Below are 19,451 nucleotides of genomic sequence, written 5' to 3' on the forward strand. Positions count from 1 at the left end.
GTCTATCAAGAAACTGGGAATCTTCAAGGAGAAAAAAAAAAGTCTTTATTCTGTCACACCAATAGAAAGAGACCAAGTTACTCCCACTCCCCGACATAAAACTTGCTGCATCAACAAAAAAAGCCAAACTTACACAAGAATTTTCTTATTTGTTCCTCTGTACCTTTTTTTTTTTTTTTTTTTTTCTTTTTTTACTTCGTTGTGCTTTTTGCTTTGCTTATTCACTTTCATTCTTTTATCTTTTTATAATTTATTTAATTATTTATTTATTTATTCAATCTGTAAACCAGTTGAAGGTAAAGCACTCAGCAATACTGGCTCTAAGTCGTCTGCACTTTATTTCTTAATCAGGAGATTGTGTTTGCTGCTGGTCTTCAACCAAGAACAGTTTAGAATGTCAATGTCTGAAGGAAAGACACACAAGTTCTTCATCTCCTATCATGACACTGGGTACCAAACTGGGCTTGGCAAAGTTTGTTATAAACAAGCTTCCTTGTGGAAATTCTGTCTGTTAGAGACACATCATTCTTTGACCCTATGAAAAGTATTTCTCTTTACTGCCCACTTGTGCAATCTCTCTTGCAAATTATTCAGCCAAAATGCAAAGTGTGCTTACATAACTGTTTTCCATACCACCCCCCCCCCCCCCCCCCCCCAATGCATTAAGCATACATTTAAAAATAAATCAATAAATCAATAAATCTTGACAATCAATGCTTCTCCTCTCATCTATCTCATACCAAAATCACTTCATTCACATCTACGATACATACAAAACAAAAATATCCGTTCAACTTGCATGTGATCGACAGAACTAAATTACAGGTAACTGCGCCCAAAAAATGCCCATACACTTGCATGTGATCAATGACGACCACTCACCTCTTTAAACGACTTGATTTCCAAATTCCATGCCTTACTGAAGTTAATGAAGAAAATTGGAATGAAAAAAATAAAGCTGTATGCTTTCCAGTTCCATTCTAAAATTCGGTTCCAAGGTGAAAGTGAAAAATAATAACTATGTTCAACTCAGAACTGGGTGGCTCGCTGTCTTGAATTTCAAGAGTTTAAAAAAAAAAAAATTTTAATAAAAATTAAACAGTTCTGAGCAGCCATACAAAGACTATATATGAGTTCTTCTTCAGGGCTATTTTTAGTGCCGTATTGAACAAGATGATACATTCAGATAGCCATTGTCAACAAGTATTCATTTTTAGAAACAGATGTGCTGGAGAGCTATTTTAACAAAGCGTACATTATTTAAATAAATCAAGAGATTTTTTTTTTCAGCATCCAGTTCTCTGAACGTCTTTTTTTTTTTTTTTTTTCTTTTTTTTCTCAAGAAAGTCACTTCAGCATCCATTATAATACACCTGAGGTCTTCACCACAACTATACTGATATATCTGCGGGTGAAGAAGAAAACATTTTGGCAGTCTTTGTCGTCAGTACTCAGCAGCTGTTTCGACAGTCCTTAACACATCTGCAGCATACACTGGTAACACTGAGGTCTTTTTTCAATAACTTTTTTTCCCAATAATTATTTCAGTATGTTTCATTTTAAGAAGCCTTAGAGTTAGAAGACATCTTGGGATGACTGATTACCACATTCAAATAGTTCTCAACAGCAACCGTTTAACACTGTAGAGGTATTTCAAACTGTTGTTTTAACGTAACAGAGGAAGTCTTGTAAATGTAAGCGAAGATCCTATTGGGTGTGGACTTGAATGACTGTCTTGTTTTGGGTGTAGACTTGTATGATTGGATCTGTCTTCTTTTGGGTGTTCTTAGTCTGTGCGCAGCTTGCAAAGGAAGTGGCCAGCCTATAAAACATGCAACAGAAGCAGCATTTTTAAAGATTATGTAATATGGTCAATCATTTTTTTCACTTCATTAAACTATTTCATATTATTTTATGTCAAACTTTTTACGCAAACAAACCTAGGAAAGCTTCTCAAGCCTGACTGACATATTGGGTTTGTATAAACATCAGGCATGGTTTCTTTGGTTTTTGTTTTTTTTGTTTCAGCAGATAAGGTGCAGCATATATGGATCAATCTGGATGCTTTGACACTTCCTTGAAACCAAAAACTGAACTTTGCTGCTACCTGGGGGTACTGAGCAAGAGCTAACTGCTGCTAACATCTGATGTCATCAAAGTGCCAAGCAAACTTTGCAGTGTCCTCAACACTAACTGAACTCCTAATCTCAGACAAGTTACGGACCTTCCCAACTCTGAATAGCATGCCATGATTGAAAGGGACTTTTCCGGGTTAGAAAAACATATGGTCAAACTATAGCATGCCTACAATGATGACAGGATATTTCAAGTCTTTGTTCTTGTTTCACTTTAAACATTTTGGGGTGCCACTCTTAACAGGATTTTTCCCTATTTCTCTTTAAAAAAAATATATATAAAAAAATAAATAAAAATTAAATTAAATTTTTAAAAAATAAAAAACTCAACATGGACGGGACCATAAAAATCAATGGTTTTGTCATAATAATAGAACACCAAATCTTAAATCAAGAGACAGGAATTCTCTCTGTTTATTTTGTTGTGAACAAATTTTGTGTACCCACTCCACCTTCCAAAACACACACCCTACCCCTAACTGTTGCCATGCTGATTAAACAACTGATGAATTATCTAAAGAGTCAATATGGTTTCCTGAAATATCTACTGCATGTGTCTTTTCTGCTGATTTGTACATGTATTCATACCAACACAGTTTCCAATTTTCTTCAGTAAATAGGATTAACCAACCAAATTTATTATCTATAAATAATATATTTTTAACAGCAACAACACTTATGCCATACATGCAGTCTTATGGTGATACAATCATGGCTAACCAACCTTGTGCATACTGCCAGGTACAACCTTCATCTCCACCCCATTCCCCCTCCACTTCCCCTGCAGATGACCCCCACTCCCCCACACTTTCTACCCCCACCCCCACCCCCCACCCCCAATTCCCTTCCCAAGAACCCAGCAAGACTGAGCACTGCTACCAGGTGACAGTTTTCCACAAAAACAACAACATGAAGTTCTCAAAACAAACATACCAAACAACAGCTGCTGTAAGTATCATCATCACTTTTGCAAAGGTGGGCAATTCATGCTCCGGCCAACATGAGCATCGGAAAAGAAAAGACAATAAAAGTGACATGTAAAAATTTCAAATAAAATAAGGTAGCATTGGGCAGCCAAACAGAACGACAAATATACCTCGGCCTCAAATTACCACCTTAAATAACACTGAATGGGCAGAACCAAATTCAAATATACAAGTTTGAAAAAAATTCCTGACAAAGAAAAAGAAAAAAGAAAAGAAGACAGAAAGTGTAGTTTAACTGTGAAAACATGTTTTTAAAAATAACTTCTTCATGAAGAAAAAATTCTTTAAAAAGATCGTAAAAAGCAAGTCACTGCTTTCATTGGAGATGAATTCATCTGCAAATGCACGTAAAAGATTAAGGCAATTCAAACCACTTTTGTTCAAACTCGATACAACTTTACAAGAATTCGCCTGAAATTCTAACTTCAACAAGTTTAAAAGAAACAATGGTCATACTCTGTATCAAGAAATGAATTCTGGCCACACAAACACAACAAAAAATGTGTAATGATTTCCATGGGTATAAACACAAAAGTATGAAATGTAACAACACCACCAAACAAAACATAAAACAATACAAAACTCTAAATTGAATTACACCAAACAAAGTGGGCAGAAAGAGAGACAGAGACAGAGACAGTGCGAGGTGACAGCATGTAAAGTGCTTGTGGCAGCATCATGAAAACAATTAAATAGAACATGTGCTGTATTTCATACACATGCACACACATACATACATACACAGATAATAATGCACACCTATTCAAACAACATGAATCATATCATAATCAATAAACAATTAACACATCTATATACAATAATTATGTACACAATATGAACTCAAAATTGTGATATTACAGAGGTATTTTTCACACACCGGTCATACAACCCTGAAATTAAGCGTAACATGAAGAGATGAATGTGGAGGGCGAGGGATTACCAGGTGGGGTAGTCCATACAACTGTGCGAAATCTGCATGAAAGGGTACTCCCAAGGGGTGGGGTTGGTGGGGTACATCTGGGCCAAGTCTGCAGGAAAAGGTAATTCAGAGGGGTGGGGATGGTGGGGAATGGGGAAACAATGAGAATTCAGATGATGTACAGATAAATCGATGCTCGAATCACCATGACACAGGCAAGCATGTGCGCAAACATAGGTACACACATGCACATGCACACACACACACACAGAGACCAGAATGTGCATACGCATGCACACACGCGCGCATAAACACACACACACACACACACACACACATGCAAAGTTCTCCAATTAAATGATTTCAAATTGTCCACAACTTACTCTGTAAAACTTAACAAAGTTTACAACTGAAAAAAAAAATGAAAAAAAAAAAATAAGAAAAGAGATAACCTGGTGACTGTTTCGTAAACTTAAAACTTCCACTACAACTTATAACTGAAGAAAGATTTACAAAGAAATCTAATAATATAATTTATGTGTGTCGGACCTATACTCTGACTGATGACATGTATGATACCAGATGTCTGACAACTTCCATCACACTTGACCACAAGTGAACACAGCTCTTTATGCTCTGTTTCAGCCTTCTGCTATCTATGTTCTGTTTCAAATTCAATGCTTATGTTCTATTTCAATCTCCTGCTGTTTAAAAATCTATTTCAAACACTGGCTCATCATATTTATGTTCTGTTTCAATCCCAAACTGTTTTTTTGCTCTGTTTCAATCTCCAGTCACTTATAGTTATGCTCTATTTCAATCTCTAACTGTTCATATGGTGTCAATCTCTAGCTGTTTATGCTCATTTCAATCTCCCAGCTGCATATATACTCTGCAAAAATTACAGTACTGCGCAGATCTAGTTCTCCATCAAAATTAATGGAATCCTCATTACAGTCAGCTGAATGAATAACTGTCAGATCTGTTCTTTTTTCCCCCTGAAATGTTTGAATCACAATATAGATCTGTCTACAAGGTGTAAACCGGTCTGTGACCATCACTGCGACCACCACCCCGAAAGGAAAAAATTCCAAAAAATGTACTTCAGATCTGTCACTTTTCAGATTTCTTCTCATTTTCTTCATACCCTGGTCCCTTCCCTTGCAACCAATGAAATCTTAAACTGGGAATCAGATCTTCAGAGTTACTTTCTTTGCAGCACCATACAGAAAAACCAGGCCTTTTCATACCTGTCCCCCTTTTTTTTTTAAATTAAAAACTTACTGTGAATGAATTAATGCTCACACATTTCTTTCTTCTTTATTTGGTTATGCAACCATAACATTCAATATCTTTCTTTAAATCCACCAAAAAAAATCCACCATACTAATGTCAATTTCTAGACCTGGGCTTACTACAGATGCTGATCTGATAAAATAGCCATCAAGTCTGCAAATAACACATTAAGATGAGTCCCTTGAGCAATGGAATTCCAAAACCAAAGAGATACATCATTCATGTGCCAGCATGTTCCCAGGGACAAGTCAACACACTTCTGGTGCAGAATCTCAGACCTGAGTGGACACAGAAAACATAATCATACTGTAAACATACCACAATAAATAATGAATCCTCCATCTTGTGGTACATCTATCTTGCCCCCTCCCCGAATTTTTATTTTTCTTGCTTTTAAATAAGATCTATTTTTAACAACTTATCTTGCACAGGAGGAGCTGAAGAAGACAGTAAAAATACATTGAAACATCCAGCCAATCCCAAACCAGACAACCAGACTGATGGATAAAAAAGAAATTCCCAGAGAAATCTAAATGCTTCAATGAAGAGCAAAATGCTTCTTGAATTGACTATTGTGAGACAAAAGAAACATTCATACAAACACCAAATCATCTAAGCATAAATGCAATATATGAGCATACTCTTGTGCACACACACACACACACACACACACACACACACACACACACACACGCTCAACTTCCTCACACTTGATTCAGTTTCTATCCATGCAACAAAAACAACCTATGATACAGAGCAGCACTATTGCTCTCCTCGACTCCATGAGGCAGAATGTTGTTTCATCCAATGTACATACACTATCTACACTCCTCTGCGTACTCCTTGCAAACAACACAAGTCCATATGAGCCGATTACACTGGCAGCCTTCTCAACACCACGTCTACAACCTGACAGAAAGTGAAAGGGTAGCATTCTTTGTGTCCTCACAATCTGACAAGAGTGGAAGTTTGCCCTCCCTTCTGAATCTGATCCCACAATCTGACATGCATGGCTCCAGTGTCAGTGACTTGCTTTGTCATTAACAGACCAAGTCCTCAAGTATACTTTGTAATGCAGGTAATTATCTCAGACAGCTGATGCCCAAAACACATGCACTGCACCAATGTGGGGTTGAAAAAATGTCAAACAAATAGTACTGGTCTTCTAGAACAAATCTAACATCAGCTTGTTTTATGGTGCACAGGGCTAAAAATTCCCCTACAATTTTTATTTGTCCTGTGGACAAGTAGATTTGAAAAATCTGAAGGAAACAAATGAATTTTGATGATCATTTTTATATTCAGACATGGACCATTTAGTCCATTAGATTGATTCTACAACCACTTGGTCATTTTCAGAGTTCTCAGCCCCTGACTGTGTAACCTTTTTGAAACCAGTGTCTCAAGACTTCATGACTGCTTTGCTGTCCTGCTGCAAACAACAGACAAATGCACACACACAAAAAAAAAATGCCTGCACACAATCTCTAGGGTCAAGTACACGTGAGATGAGGAAAAACGTATTTCAGATCAAAGACACTGGAAGTTATATCTGCACTTCCACTCTTGGCTCTTTTTGGTTTTTTGGGGTTTTTTTTAACTGTGCAATCAATTCTTCAGTTTCGTAAGGAGTGCAAGACACCTAGCTAACTTAGCGAATGCCATGTTACCTTTCTGTTCCTGTCTGATAAACTACACAGTGCCAATACTCTGGTCCCACTGTACTGACAACCGAACCAACATTTTACTTCCACCTGTGTCAGATCGACGGACATAAGTGTGTGTGTGACAGGTGGCCTCATTTTGCACTCTCTAGACACCATGATATGATGTCTGAGACTGCCACCACCACCACCACCAAAACACCCACAGACCAAACGCACACAACAACATCAAACACAGTTTCTATAACGCCAACACCACTGCTGTCACTACACACACTGTTGAACTAAACTGGCCCGGGTCAAATGGTCATCCACACCGCGTGTGCTGGGGGCCAGGGATGGAGAAGGGGTGGGGGGCTAGGGGGAGGGGGTGGGCGGATTCTCCGCCGAGAGCCTTAAGAACAGCAAGAGGCAGACATCATGTGCCTTGACTGACTCCCCCCCACACCCCTGCAAATCTCCCCAAACCCTCACCCTCATCAACAAATCAGCATCATGGGGGGGGGCACAGAAAGAAAGGGTACATAACAACAGTAGTAATAAAAAGCTGCTTGGGCAATGTGCGAAGTAGTGACGTGTAACAAAATGTCTGCCGTGGTTAACAACAAGCTTTGTCTTCTGTCACAGGCTGCGAGGAGGGAGTCCAGGATTTGTGCCCCACACAGTGTTCTCCCTTGGCTCCAACACAGGGGCAGCCAAGGTGTGCTGAAGTGTGGAGCCAGTTCTATCCCTTCCTCTACATGTGTGCTTGTGTATGTGTGCGTGTGGTTTAAGTGCGTGGGTGCATATGCTTGTATGTTTTTGTGTGCGCATGCGCATGACTACATACATGTGTGTGTGCGTGTGTGTTGCACGTGTGTGTGCGTGTACACTCCTTCACTACCGGACAACATGCCAACGTTATCCCTGCTGCCAACACAACAAGTTTCTTTTTTGTTTTTTGTTTTTTGCAACAACAAACAACAGTTCAGGTGATAACACACAGAGAGCCTGACAAACAGAAACACAACTTTTCACAGGGACACACAACATCTCCCATAGTCCTGACAACAACAGACACAACAATCTGGCCATTCTGATTTAAAGGAGAAACACTAAAAACAAGGACACAACTCAACAGCTCTGTTCAAAAACACACCTCTACTCACAAGATAAACATTTTCTGTACGACTTGTGTGAGAGCTGTCAGATGTCACAAACCAGATTCCTGACAACGACTGTTCTTTTACAGGGATAAGCAAGAATTCTAAAAACAAAAAACAAGTTAAAAATGACAAGACCTAATCACTGAAACCAAGCTAACAAAGAAGAGGTGCCCATGACACCACCAACTACACCAAACGGTGACACGGACGACCCACACCAGAGAGCTGCACAACTTTTTGGCAAGTTCATAACAATAAGAAAGAGTTTTCACCACACATGCTCAGACAGGAGCGACACACCTGAATGACACACCAGACGTTTTGACAAGCCTCTGCCGCTAAAACGCTTCCACGTGTCGTGCAGACAGGAGAAACCTGGACAACACACCAGATGTTTTGACAAGCCTATGCCACTAAAAAACTTCCACATGTCCAAACAAGGCCTTTTCTTTGTGCTCCTTCCACGCCCCAGGGAAAAAAAAAAAAGCAAAGCACCACAGAACACAGAGCTGTGTGATGCTGCGACAGACAGACATTGATCTCAGTGGCAGGAGAGCGGCAGGCCCTCTGGTGGCGGTGTAGTCCTTTTTTGCTGATGGCAGCAAGTTGCATCTTACAGTGTCGGATTCTCACACATTTGTCAGCTCCCACAACACCACGTGCTCTTGTCATACCCTGTTGGCCCTGAGTTTTTTCTGTCGACCATTTCCCCCCCCAACTGAAACCCCCACCCCCCATGCGCATAGACAACTTGCACACTCACTGTCTTTGTGGAGGGTTCAGTTCCAAAATGGGTGTCTGACTTTTGTGAAAAGTACAACTGGCCCTGCAAGTACCCACTCAGGAATTTAAAGCTTATTCTAAACATACCTTCCCACTGTTTAGCTGTTTCCATCAGTTCTGTCCACAGGTTTGATCAATTCTTCAACACATTGTGTCATATATGTAATGTGATGTCTAATATTGCAGTTTATCTTCAATGAACTGACCTCTTTTTCTCGTTCACATTCTCTCTCGCACTCTCTCTCGTACTCTCTCTCTCTCTCTCTCTAAATTAATGTAAATCCAAGAGGTATTCTTGATGTGTTTAGTAACACTTGTTCTGATTTTTTTTTTTTTTTTTTTTTTTTTAGCTGTCAGTGTCAAATTTAAAACAAATCAACAAACAGCTACAAGTTTTGAATAAAAAAACTGACCTGTACAGTTCTTTAAAATAAAAAAAAAACACGAAAAAAAACACACACACAAAATGCACACACCACCAACGGCTGACAGTGTGAAGTATTCTGTGATGATACAGTTGCACACCTGAGTGATGGAGAAAAGGGGAGAATGGAACTTGGGAGAGGGATGGAGGGGGGCGGGGTGATGGAGAGGAGGGAGGAGGGGGCAGAGACTTCAACAGCTGCTGACGTCTTTGGGAGGTATATCTGAGGACGTTGACGAGGAGACCGCAGAGTCGCTGGACATGGGAGGGACAACAACCTGCACTGAGGGCGGAGGTGGGGGGGACACTGAGGTAGGTAGGCGTGGAGGTGCAGGGGTGTCCTCTGTGGGGCCGGCGCTGAGTGCCCGGGTCAGGGCCGCGATCCGCTCCTGCACACAGCCCGCTGACAGCCGTGCCTCCGCATCCTGATCCCAGCACTCCTCCACTGTGCACACCAGACTGGCCATGCCCTGCCACAGGAGACAGGAGGGAAACAAGAGGTCAAACCAAATCATGTTTGTTTATGCTTACACCCTGCAAACCGCAAAGGGCCTGTTCAGAGCTGATCACCCATCAGTTCTTAAAATCAGGCAGATAACATGAAATAATGTTGAAAGATTGATTAAAAACAACATTAATAATAAAAGATTCAATTCACTCATGTCTCACTCGATCCAAGGTTAATGAAAACAACATTAAAAGATTCAGTTCACTCATGTCTCACTTGATCCATGCAAAACTGAAACCATGTTTAAATATAACATATTCAAACCATATAAAATTCAAAGCTGAAAATTCAAGTTCGAAATGATTTCCCCCAGGAACTGGAAAAAGGGTGTCTAGCGTGGGGGTGCGTTTGGGGCGTGGCATTCTGCAATAGTATCTTCGTGCAGCTAGCCGCAAAATGTCTGCGTCTGATATGCTGATCCCAGCAGCCAGTCAGAAATTGTCTGACGCTCAGAGGCTGGTTGCACCGCAGACACACACCATGGAGGTTCTTCACCTTTCACAATAGTGTCCCACCGTCAGTCAGGAACAACCCACCTCATCAGGCCTCTTTTAGCAACATGTGTTGGTGATGTTGAAAGGGGATGTCTTTCAGTACCAGATGTTCATGGTTTTTTTTGTGTTTTTTTGTTTTGTTTTTTTAAAGGATTTTCAAATGGAATTCTTCTGTTACAGCAATTTGTGTTTTTGGGTTTGTTTTTTTTATGTGTGTTTATTCTGTTTTTGTTTTTTTTAAATAATTTTGGTTAAGTTCTGTTTATCCACTGTCAAAGGGATTTTTAAAACAAATGGTCCATTTCAGCAATATGTGCTTAGGATATGTAGGAAACTTTTTTTCTTTCTCTGTTTAGCAACATGTGATATTTTAGAGAATTCTACCTATATTTGGTAAGATCAGATCAACACTGAAATTGGGCTTTCATCTTGATTTTTATAATCAATAATTTTTGTTGCGGTTGTTGTTTTACTGCATCTGTACTTCAATGTACGGAATCTTGCTCTACAACGTAAACTAGTTCTGCTGCTACTCCTTGATGTTACCCAGCACTGGTTAAATAAAAAACAAAACTTAAAAAAAAAAAATATATATATATATATATAAAAGGATAAGAACAAAGGTTTACAGAATGGGGTCTTATGTTCACTATAAGGTCATTTTCCCTTTCTAGCGTTTATTTCTTCTGGATAATATGCTACCAGTACCTGTTCTGTTTTGTTTAGATTTTCTTTTTTTCTCCTTTTTTTCCCCCTTTTCTTGTTTACGTTTGTTTGTAATGTTATCATCAAAGATCTAAAATTCACAATGTTAACAGAAGGGAGGTAATACACTATAGGAGCCCACTAGCAGCACTTCTTTCAATTTCTCCACTAAGGCGACCTAGTAGTTTACACAGGACAAGAATCAGAAACCTGCTGGAGTCTGCACTTTGTTCTGTGGAATCTGAGCAACAACGTGATGAAGTGAAGGAGTACAGACAGGACACTGTTGTGCCCTGAACAGCACAGATGCAATTTCTCTGTGTGACAATAAAGTTATCTTTTCACAATGTGCAATGTAGCATGTTACGCTCATAATCATATTCAAAATAATGTTTATTAATTCTTTCTGTTTTTACATTCAAAATATTACCCGCAATGTGTGGAATGAATGTATGAAACAGTGAATGTGATATCTTTACATTTGTGTCTTCGTTATATTCCTAATAGCTGTAGTTGTTTTTTTTTACAGTAATAGTCTCCATGTTTTTTTATTTTTTCTATGTTGTGTTATTGCAGCTGAACAAATTTCTCTAATTTGCGATTATTAATAAAGTTATTCCTGTCTTATCTCATCTTACATAAGATGACTCACCGCGTGGAGCTTCCAGTGCTCGTAGATGGGTGGGCGCAGTTTGCGGGTGACCACATAATCCTGCATGGTCTCCATGGTGGGGTGCTGCCCTATCTCCTCCACAGACTCAAAGGGCAGCTGGTACTCTCCCACTGGACCTGCACACACGCACACACACACACACACACACGCACGCACGCACGCACGCACACATGCACATGCACACATGCAAGCAACACACACAATTTCAATTTGTCTGTCCGAGCTGGGCCCTGAATGCACATGTTCTTCAGGGTTTGACAGTGATGTTAAGTTGCCTACTGCTGCTAGACCCACTTAAAAACAAAATTCAAAAAAAGGAAGAAGCTAGAGATTCTGTAAAACCTCCCCCCCAAAACACCTTCACTGGTTTGAGACCCAGGAAATAGGATCAGATGGCAAGCAAATTTCACTATCAAAGGGCTTTTTCTTTTTCTTCACAACAAAGGTATACCAGTTAGTGCTCACAGAATATAAAACAATGGCTGTATTTTGTTTATCCAAATTTCAGTACTTTTTTTGATCTTGGGAAATCATAAGTGCACTTAATCCATGCCTTTCTGTAGCTTTCCGTGAAATCAAAAATCTGTTTACTGTTGAGAATCTGGAAGTGGGATATGTGTGTGCATTATTTACTTATTTTCATTTTTCACTTGTATAAGTTTATTTCAAATGGAAACAAATATGGCTTATTTGGGGGAAGCGATGTTATGAATTTTTCCATAAATTTCTGCAAATGGTGAATAAAAATTCTTTTTAAATTTTGTTAATGTGTGCGTTTCTTTTTTTTCCATTTTTTTTTCTTCACCTGCATAAGTTAATTTCAATGGGAAAATAATGGCTTACTTGGGTGAAGCGAAATTTTCCATCACATATTCTGCAAATGGTGAGTGAAAAGGATAATTTTTTTGTTCACATTCCTTTGTGGTGAGTGTTAGTATGTTGCGGAGTTATTTCCCTTGGCATACCAGTTAGTGCTCACAGAATATAAAACAATGGCTGTATTTTGTTTATCCAAATTTCAGTACTTTTTTTGATCTTGGGAAATCATAAGTGCACTTAATCCATGCCTTTCTGTAGCTTTCCGTGAAATCAAAAATCTGTTTACTGTTGAGAATCTGGAAGTGGGATATGTGTGTGCATTATTTACTTATTTTCATTTTTCACTTGTATAAGTTTATTTCAAATGGAAACAAATACGGCTTATTTGGGGGAAGCGATGTTATGAATTTTTCCATAAATTTCTGCAAATGGTGAATAAAAATTCTTTTTAAATTTTGTTAATGTGTGCGTTTCTTTTTTTTCCATTTTTTTTTCTTCACCTGCATAAGTTAATTTCAATGGGAAAATAATGGCTTACTTGGGTGAAGCGAAATTTTCCATCACATATTCTGCAAATGGTGAGTGAAAAGGATAATTTTTTTGTTCACATTCCTTTGTGGTGAGTGTTAGTATGTTGCGGAGTTATTTCCCTTGGCATATCATTCTCAGGGTCTCACACAACACAAAGTTGTGTGGCAGGCAGGTCAATGTTATACCAACTCACCTTCAGCAGCATTGCATCGCGTCATCAGTTCCCAGAGAACCAGGGCACAGGCGTACATGTCGATGCGCAGGAAGGCATCACGGTTGAAGCAAATGGCCCCTTCCAGCACTTCCGGAGCCATGTAGCGACGAGTGCCAACCTGAATATTAAGACACAAAAAAAGAAGAAACAATCAACAAAGATTCATCAAAACTCTTAAGATTAAATAGACAAGAGCACACACACACACACACACACACACACAAAGCCTCCGTGAGCGATGGCCAGCTTTGTTCCCTGTCAGACCCTGTTGGATTTTACAGTTAAGTTACATTCAAATTCTTCCTTTAGAACATTCACAACAAAATCCTTTTCTATGTTCCTGAGAAAAGAAATCGTTTCACTGATTCAGTCAAAGTACGTAGCGAAGAAACCTCATTTGAAGGAATCAATTTAAATGTAAAAATTAGAGACTAAAGGTAGTAAAAAAAAAAAGGGGGGCATTCATGAAAAAAACAACAAAAAAACTGACAGAGAACTCCAACCATCAGTGATGATGAAGGATAAAACAAACACCAACCAGTCCGTGGGTCTCTCCAGGCTCCTTGCCAGGCTCGAACTTGAGCGCCAGTCCAAAGTCTGCCACACACGCACTGAGGTCGGATTTCAGCAGCACATTCTTGGACTTGAAGTCTCTGTGAGCAACGGCCGGCTTTGTTCCCTGTCAGGCCAAAGAATGTGACAGTGATCAGAATAAGTTCAATAACCACACACTAACTGAAAAATAAAATATATAAAAACGCATCACACTTAAGAGTTAGAAAGTTCTGTTTTCTTATCTCTTGTCATCATAATCACCATCATTATCAGCTCTACCAGTATTACCACCACGAACAGCTAATGCATCACCACCACCACCACCACAACAACAACAAACTATGAGAAGCCTCCTCAACCTCACTGCTACCTCCACTGTTTTCATCCTCATCAACACCACCACCAAACACCTGCAATACTATAAAGTATCATTATCACTGCTGCCACAATCACCATTAAAATCTCCATCTCACCACTGTCATCTTCAATGGCCTCATTATCTCCACCACTAATACTACCACCACCACCGTATTCAGCAGCAACTCTATAGATCAAAACCTATGCTCACCATCAACTGGGTGGCAGGAATCTCATCATGCAAAAAGGCCAGACCCCGCGCCATGCTCTCTGCAATCTTGCACAGCTGAGGCCAGCTGATGATGTGGCTTTTCAGGTAGTCGTTCAGTGACCCGTTTTCGTGGAACTCTGTTAGCAGCCACAGTTCTATACCAACAGACAGCTTCTCTCCTCGTTTCTCACTGGCAATGAATCTGTAACACAACATCATACAGATCAAGACAAGAGTAAAAATCAGTATAATTTCAACACTTGTTGATGTGCTTGGACAACTATTAATGTGTCTGAGACTGGTGAGAAAAATACAAAGAGACTGGCATCTGGAGTTGCAGTGTGAAATTGAAAGGATAAAAAAAAAACAGAATGAGAGATGTGATTAACATTAAGCCCTGAAGTTGAACAAATCCTTCAGAAATCATTCAGAGTGTGTCAAAGTTAGCATTCATAAGCCTTCTCACAACAGGTCTTGTGCATGTCATTAAACACTTGCACAGAATGAATTATCAAATCAGGAGAAATCCTCTGAAAACTTGAAAACTGAAAATGCTGGTGACTAAGTTACCTGAGGACGTTGTCGTGACTCATCTGGGGAAGGTTATAGATCTCCTGCTCACACAGCCAGGACTGCTTGTCCTGCAGAGGAAAGATCTTGACAGCCACAAACTCGTTCAGGAGCTGGGCCTTCCACACACAGCCAAAGCGCCCCCTGGCCCTCAGCTCCAGCAGCTCCACTTTATCCAGGTTGAAGGAGGACTGGGACGGAGTGACCACGTAGCCCGGCTCCACTGTGGGCAGCTGCTGGTGTCCACTGTACATGTGCTGGCGGTGCCGCTGTCAGACGGGGTTGTGCAGCACAGATAAACATCATTGATAGATGCTGCTAAGTGAATGTCATGTACTTATCAACATACACTGTATTGTACAACACAGGTGAACATCACTGATAGATGCTGCTGACTGCCATGTACTTATCAACATGCACAGTATTACAAAATTTATTAGCCATTATATGCATACTGACAAATATTTGCAAAGCATTAACATTCCTATTGCTAGGCATGCATGCATGCACAGGCACACACACACACACACCCACACCCACACACACGAGAGAGAGAGAGAAAGAGCCAGACACACAAAATCAGCTCCCCATCTCAATCCTGTTGCAACAGTAATCTCACACTGAATGATGTAACAGTCGCACATTTGCTTTTTAAAACTTATCCTTGCATTACTAAACACTGATATACATAAGCAAAATTTGTAAGCTATATAAAATAAAGCCTGTATGTTTGATCAAAACAACAAACTTCACACTGATAATGTTATTTCTATAAATTAAACTTCTTCCTTTTTTTTTTTTTTTAAGAAACAACAAAAAAGAATTCTGGAACACTATAAATTCTATGATTATATTTCAATGGAAACAGCCATCTAACACTGTAATAATATCAGCATCAAAATGTGTTTTATCATCCTTACCCTAATGAAAGATACCACTTCTAGTTCTAATAACAATAAACATACTCATGATACTGCAGTCGGGCAATGATGATGAACCGCACACACACACACACACACATAATGAGAATCAGAATGAAACAAGCACAAACAACTGAACAACTTTCTTAGTAACTACAAACACACAGACAGATACAAATAGATCTACACACTTACGGCCATGCACAACACACAAACAATAAGAGCCAACCACTCACCTTCCACATGAAGAACAGTGCAACAATGATAACGGCACCCACACAGATGGGAACCAGAGAATACAAAACCACTTTCTTCACTTGCGAATCACCATCCTTGCGAACTGGGGTGAGAGGGGTTGTGAGGTCATCCCGAGGACTTGTACTGAACACCATATTCTGAAACATGATGTTGCTGTTGCACATGTCGCCCTCACAGCAGCAAAAATAGATGTCTCTCACAGGAGGTCTCTGGTTCCGACAGTGGCGTTCTCCATAACATTTCACCTCATTCATCCAACATCCTTTCATGACAAACTGGAAGCCATCAGAATTGTTCTGCCATGATGCATAGCACAAGCTCCGAGAGCCTGAGCCAGCCGGTGTCTCACATGTCTCCTTTGCTGTTACACCTTTGCACTCTTTAGTTACAGGGTTGCACACTTTGTCATATTTCTCACACTGTTTAGTGCCAATGAACTCTGGCTCTGTCAGATCTCGTGTTCTTGCTGCTGACGAAAGATCTTGTTCTGAAAAACTGCCTGCTGCAAAACAAAAACAAAAAAAATTTACTTTTTTTCATAACGATGAATAAAAGTAAAACCAAAATAATCAATGAACAAAGTAATGAACACATCACTGAGTGATTTGTTTGACATACATTTTCTCTGTGTGTGTGTGTGTGTGTGTGTGTGTGTGTGCATGTGTGTGTTTCAAATAGTGTGAATTGGCAATGTGTGTATGCATTTTTACCAGTGTGTCACTCGATGTGTAAACAACTCGTGTGTGTGTGTGTGTGAGAGAGAGAGAGAGAGAGAGAGAGAGAGAGAGAGAGAGAGTGTGTGTTACATGAAAGAGAGAGAGGGAGATTCTGATTATTCTTTAATTCACTCAATAAAAACAGAACTAATTCAACTGTGGAACTCAGAGACAGACAGACAGACATAGAGAGAGTTAATTTTTAGTTTGAATTCACTGGGTGAAAACTTTTTTTTTCAGAGAAACAATTAGAGAAATTCACTGAAAAAAGACAGTTAATTCATTAAGAGATGCAATCAGAACTTTTCAGTTTTTGAAATTCAAAATTCAATTGTGAAACAGAACTGAATGACTCACTGCTCACTTGATACCAATAATGATATAAAAAATGCAGAGATCTCTGGACAAAAATAAATCAACAAATGCACATGTATATCTAAATAAAGAAAATGTACGGTAATCTTATTTCTAAAAACATCAAATAAATTTAAAATAAATCCCTGATGTTTTGGATAGTAAAATTTCGATATCTACATTGTAGTCCACAGTTACATGAAGTGATGAAGTGATGAACAGTTACTAAGCATTGACTGGTTCAACCAGACAACTCGAAACTGGCTTTCCTTAGTTGTGGTTCAATCCAAAAGCAAGAAACGGAGAACCTTTTTACCTGTAAATTTAACATCCAAATGCTCAAACAAATAAACCGCACTGTGGCTGCTGCAACACCCCACTCCCTCCCCCAATTTTCACTCGTCGGTCAGAATGGATGCAATTTCAAGTTCTAGATCGTATCATTCTAAGACGTTATCCTAAACTGAGGAGTCAATCTATAGATTTGCAAGTGCGCATTAAATGGTTTGTATATTACACATAACCTATGCGTAGTCTGAAAATACTTGATAATGAAAACTTACAACAAAATGTAGACAGATGTACATGAATCATCAAAAGAAACAATCCGTTGCGAAGACCCCGAATCTGTGTCATTTTTAGATCAATCGATGTTTTCTTGAAGATTGCAATCCTGTAAAATGCAAAGATCACGATGTAGTCTCAGCAGCACTGCAAGTCAGTAGTTGCAACTCGGATATAAATGAAATTGGTAGATTACTGCACTGTGCAATAAACATGCTGGTGCCAGCGATCGTAAGCAAAAGCTCAAAACATTGAAGAAGCTCGATTACTCTTTCATTGATAACTCGCAAAATGGCTGTGTTGTAGTTGTACACATTCTGACTCCCCGGATGAGAAATGCCGAGATCACATGCAACAGCGTATTTGATTGGTCAGACTGGCGAAGGCCCTTCTTTGCATAAATCATGACTTGAGAATCCTTTCATTTATTTGTTTATTTATCCATGCAATCTGATGTCCTTAAAATCTGTTTGAAATGGAAGGGGCGAATGTCAGAGAAACAGTTTTCCCGTGTTCATGCAACAACTAAAAAGATTTTTAGGGGGCTAAGAATATGTGGATGCAGCGCATGTTGTCACGAAACTCGGACGGAGCAAGATTTACAATGCAGTTTTCCGTGAGGGTATGACTGTGAGCAAGCCATTTTAAATGACAAAGAACAGAGATAAAATTAGGCACGATAAGGGAGAGAGGAAGGGAGAGGATGGAGAGAAACAGAGGCGGACCAGAGAAGAGAACCCAGCTGAGTCACGTGCAGCACACACACCATTGATCTGTGCGTGTTGACGTTTGTTTTGTTTTTCACACACACACACACACACACACACACACACACAGAGTTTCAGTTTCAAGGAGATTTCGAAGCGTGCGGACTCTCAGACTCAACTCCATAGGCACCACATCTGCTGAAAGTAACGCGCACGAGCGCGCGTGCACCGACGGCACACGCACACTGAGAGACTGCGAGACAGAGAGAGAGAGAGAGAGAACTTGACGCAGCAAGACTGGTTGCTTTCAAGTTCAACTTCAAGACAAAGTTGAGCAAAAACAATAATGTGTATGTGGTAGGCTTACTGAAACAGATCACTCGAAACCATATTTCATCAACTGATGTCAGTGTCAAAGTCCGTATTGCGAGGTTACTTTCACAGTCATGTACAGTACGCCGGTAAAGTTAGCTGAATTTTCGGTGATCAAATCATAACTTTAAAAAATATAGTGTCCAACTATTTATTCAGTATTGTTCCGGCCAAACTGCTGAATCCCTGTTCCACTATCACGCCCGAGGTCCAGTCATGAGGACTGAATAGTGTTTCTCGATTATGCGAAGTACTGACGCAGATTCAGTTTATGTTGTGTTGCTGTTGTCACAGTGCCAATTCCCGGCCGGCCGGCGGAGCCACCCAACCTCCCCGCAAACACACACACACACACACACACACACACACACACACACACACACACACACACACACTGACACACACACTGACACACACACACACACACACACACACACACACACACACACAACGGGAACACACACACTCACACACACACACACACACACTGCCGGCTCACTCACACACTGACACACTCGCCGCGCGCGCGCGTGACCGACACACACTCACACACACACACACACACACCGTG

The 19,451-nt window shown here is 39.9% G+C and overlaps 1 protein-coding gene across 1 annotated transcript; it reads right to left on the bottom strand.

Annotated features, from left to right (window-relative positions):
• Nucleotides 1-5,624: 5,624 nt before the first annotated feature.
• On the bottom strand, nucleotides 5,625-18,059 carry LOC143290520 (activin receptor type-2A-like). Its single transcript, XM_076600033.1, has 8 exons — nucleotides 17,801-18,059; nucleotides 16,146-16,669; nucleotides 14,990-15,258; nucleotides 14,420-14,621; nucleotides 13,835-13,975; nucleotides 13,276-13,414; nucleotides 11,712-11,848; nucleotides 5,625-9,822 (listed from the first exon to the last, which is right to left on the bottom strand). The coding sequence occupies exons 1-8, from the start codon at nucleotides 17,871-17,873 to the stop codon at nucleotides 9,544-9,546; spliced, it is 1,764 nt and encodes a 587-aa protein (XP_076456148.1). The 5' UTR covers nucleotides 17,874-18,059; the 3' UTR covers nucleotides 5,625-9,543.
• Between the last annotated feature and the right edge of the window lie 1,392 nt (nucleotides 18,060-19,451).

This window comes from Babylonia areolata, chromosome 15, assembly GCF_041734735.1.
Source record: "Babylonia areolata isolate BAREFJ2019XMU chromosome 15, ASM4173473v1, whole genome shotgun sequence".
Taxonomy (NCBI): Eukaryota; Metazoa; Mollusca; class Gastropoda; order Neogastropoda; family Buccinidae; genus Babylonia; species Babylonia areolata.